The 3,910-nt window shown below is 32.1% G+C and overlaps 2 protein-coding genes across 6 annotated transcripts in view; both read left to right on the forward strand.

The window, feature by feature from the left end:
• Positions 1-3,910, forward strand: part of LOC118745683 (ADP-ribosylation factor-like protein 4C) — a gene marked incomplete in the record, with an annotated part of 124,959 nt that overhangs the window by 57,773 nt on the left and 63,276 nt on the right.
• On the forward strand, positions 120-1,106 carry LOC118745685 (transcription factor Adf-1-like). The gene is made up of 3 exons (XM_036479270.1): positions 120-255; positions 314-473; positions 546-1,106. The coding sequence occupies exons 1-3, from the start codon at positions 120-122 to the stop codon at positions 652-654; spliced, it is 405 nt and encodes a 134-aa protein (XP_036335163.1). The 3' UTR covers positions 655-1,106.

The raw sequence follows: 3,910 nt of genomic DNA on the forward strand, positions 1-3,910 counted from the left end.
GACAAAGGCTTGTCTTCTTCTTCTTCGGGCAAATTGTCATTTGGCTTTGCAATTTGTTTTGTTTCGCGCGCGTCTAATTCTTACAAGCTCTTTTTATTAAGCATTTTAGAGTTTTACCAATGGAAATTGATGAAATTTTAATTGAGGAAGTGCGCCAGCGCCCAGTAATATACGATTTGGGCCTGGAAGATTATAAAAATCTGCGAAAGAAGGACTTCGCCTGGAGGGAGGTCGCTTCAAATGTTCATTTAGACGGTAGGTACTAAAAATTTAAGTATAATTTGTTTGTCTTAATTGTTAAGTTAATTTATAGAGGCAATGTGCAAAAAGCGGTGGAAGGGGCTGCGAGACTGCTATAAACGCTGCAAAAGAATGGAGCTGTCCACATCAGGAAGCGGTGCTGAAACTCCTCGGCGTAAGTGGAGGTATTTGGAGGCGATGTCTTTCCTGGACAATGTTACAAGCACCAGAACGTAAGTACATGTACATTTATTTGTAAGCTAAAAAATACTGTTTTAAAAGTGTATTTATTATATTTGTTTTAGAACAATTGGAAGCATACCCGAGGAGCTTGTAGTTATTGACGAAGAAAGCTCCACAGCGGCAGAAACACCGCCGTCTAGTTCACGGGTACGAAAGGTAAGATTATTTTGATTTTGATTAGTTTCGTAGAAGTGGGTTTCCTACGTAGCTAGTGGCACTAGCGCCGGTCATCTTAAACTTTTCCAGTTGTTAACAGTGTCCAGTGTCGTCAGTGTCCAGAATTACAAATAACTCGTATCGACCCTATCACCAGTGTCCAAAGTAATCATTTTGTGGATGTTGGTTGTTTCCTAATTGAGAATTTGTAATATACATATACATATGTAGGTACATATATGTATGTAAGTAAAAGGAATTTCGTCTGAATTGCTGCATATACTTTCCTCCGCTTTTTGTATAGAGAACTAACGAACTAACCCTTTTTTGTTATATTCTTGTTTAAATACTAATATACATTTGCTTTTTCAAATAGGAAGACGAGCGGGACAAATTCGAGGCGTTGATCGACCTGGCGGCTTCAAGCATAACTCAAACTTGCTCCGAGTTCTGCGTGGAGAGGAAGGAGCAGGATAGCACCGAGCTACATTTTGTGAGTTTGGCCAAAAAGGTGAAAGAAGCCGGTTTGCCAACAAGTATAGTGAACCGGATTGAGGCCAAAGTTTCCGCTCGGGTATTCTCGGAAATAGAAGCTCACTCGGAAGCATTAGAAGCCCGATTTTATACCGAGTATATAGGTATGATTAGAGAATAATTTAATGTTTTGCTTCCCCTCTAATAATTTTCAAATTTATTTTTTCAGAATAAACTAAATAGCTAGGCGATATTTATGTGTACATACACAGTAAATATGCAAGTATATACAAACATATATACGTACGTAGTTTAGTATATGCGTGTATGCAAAAACATATTTGGAATGGAAAACTGAGCAGGGATATATCTGTGCCCACAAGTCATAACAGCCCAACTCGTTTTTAAATGTTTAACTCTCTTAAGTACATGAACCTTTTGTTTATAATTTAGTCCTGGACTGAAATTTCACAAATTTGCTAACTTTGTGTTAAAGAATATTAGCTCTACCTCGTTTCCTTCATTTTTGGCAGCGTTTTAAAATATATACCAAACTTTGTCTTAACTCGGCTTAATCTGTCATGATTTGTGGACACAGATATAATAGTATATATTTATAAAGAAATATATACAAGCATATATGCATTATCAATTTCCCATTTCAAATATGTTTGTACATACACGTATATATTAAACTACGTAAGTATATATGTTTGTATATACTTACATGTTTACTATGGTTTAATATATGTCCAAACTAATCAAAATCAAAGCAATCTTACCTTTGGAACCTATATATCTTTCGTCAATGATAACTGCATACTCCTCTGGTATGCTTCTAATTGTTCTAAGTCACATATAATAAATAAACGTATAATATATGTAGTATATTTGAAGTTGGAAATGGATCATGTATACACTTGTGGTCAGGTGATTAAGTTAAGTGATATTTTGACTAGTTTTGGCTATTTTCCCTTTGTTTATTTAATGTTTATAATTTTTTGTATAAAAGTCTAGCACATTAAATAGCCGGCACCACATAAATCCACACTTCAAACTTCGCATAAAAACTCAACAAACTTTAACAATTACACCCAAAAATTTTAAACGTTTTAAAAAAATTTTAGAAAAGTTTTAGGTATGCAGTTTTTTGCCCATGAAGATTAGTAGGTTAAAGTGGCGATTTCAAGACGCTAGAAAATCGCGTTGATTTTTAATAATTCTCGACCATACTTTATATGGGAAAAAATGCTCAACACCGTCAGCAAAAAAAAAAATTATTAAAAACCAACGCCATTTTCTAGCGTCTTGAAATCGCCACTTTAACCTACTAAAATTTCATGGGCCATAAAACTGCATACCTAAAACTTTTCTAACATTTGTTTAAAACGTTTAAAACTTTTGGGTGTAATTGTTAAAGTTTGTTGAGTTTTTATGCGAAGTTTGAAGTGTGGATTTATGTGGTGCCGGTTATTTAATGTGCTAGACTTTTATAGAAAAAATTATAAACATTAAATAAACGAAGGGAAAATAGCCAAAACTAGTCAAAATATCACTTAACTTAATTACCTGACCACAAGTGTATATGCTAGTATATACATATGTATATCTACGTGTATGTATGTATATACGTACAACTACCTCTATAAATTGAATATAAAAATTGAAACTGATCTCATGGTTGTGGAACAACTATTTTTTATTTATTTAAACGCTTAATTCCATTGAATAAATAAATGTATACACGTTTTTATATAGTGCTTATCATAACTTTATGACACTCACATATTTTAATTATTTGTTTATAAAAATACAGTTTATACCTTAACAAAAACCGTATAAATCCAAGGTTAAATCTTTGTGCAACATTAATAGAAATCAACAAACTTTCGTAAAAATATCAACCTTTTTAATTAGCTTTCCTAGAAATTTTTTGAGTATGCACTTTGTAGCCTATTCAATTTTAGTGCAACAAGGTGTAAGCTTAAAGTAGCTCCCACTTACCGTTTATTTTTGAGATTTTTTTTTCGCTGACGATGTAAGTCATTTTCTTCCATAAAAAGTATGTTCGACGATTTTTTTAAATGGAGAAAATGAGCAACACCTTCAACAAAAAAACTCCAAAAAAACTGTAGATTGGAGCTACTTTAAACTTACACCTTATTGTACTAAAATTGAATAAACTGTATTTTTATAAACAAATAATTAAAAGTAAATAATATGTGGATAAATGGTCAAATCTTTTCAATATGTGAGTATCGTAAAATTATGATCAGCACTATACTGTTATAACAATATCAAAATTTAAGTTGTTTGGATTAGCTTGTAGCTTTATTATTACAACTATTTTTAATTTATTAAAATGTTAAAATGTTATTTAGTAAATAAATCTGTACTAGAAATTTTATTAACTAAAAGTTTTATTTGAAGTGTACGCAAGAATATCAAGTATATATGGATTAAGGACTAGAAAAATGTAAGAACGTTGTTTTTGAGGTATTTATGAGTATCAGAGTCGCAAGAGAAACGAAAGGGATCAATGGTCCGCCAATCGATCAGCTACTAACGCATTTCAGTTTCGATATAAAATAAAAGATTTTGTGAATGAAAATAAAAATTATATATGCGACTTATACGAGTTTTTTTATATTTATACATTGTTATTATTTAAGAAATCTTTAAGTTTATTGCGCAAGTAAAATGCGTTGGAAGATGATCGATTGGCGAATCCTTGATGGACTGATTCCAACGGATTTATTTCGCTTCTCCAACGACCCTGATACTCATGACTATTATC

Source organism: Rhagoletis pomonella, unplaced genomic scaffold (genome assembly GCF_013731165.1).
Source record: "Rhagoletis pomonella isolate Grant_MI unplaced genomic scaffold, Rhpom_1.0 Rhpom_scaffold_00009, whole genome shotgun sequence".
In the NCBI taxonomy this organism is placed as follows: domain Eukaryota; kingdom Metazoa; phylum Arthropoda; class Insecta; order Diptera; family Tephritidae; genus Rhagoletis; species Rhagoletis pomonella.

What these genes read in the sequence shown, in the direction of transcription:
- LOC118745685 (XM_036479270.1), top strand. Translation starts at nt 120, where the DNA reads ATGGAAATTGATGAAATTTTAATTGAGGAAGTGCGCCAGCGCCCAGTA. An exon ending in TTCAAATGTTCATTTAGACG is followed by an intron (nt 256 to 313) that starts GTAGGTACTAAA and finishes GTTAATTTATAG; the next exon opens with AGGCAATGTGCAAAAAGCGG. An exon ending in AATGTTACAAGCACCAGAAC is followed by an intron (nt 474 to 545) that starts GTAAGTACATGT and finishes TATTTGTTTTAG; the next exon opens with AACAATTGGAAGCATACCCG.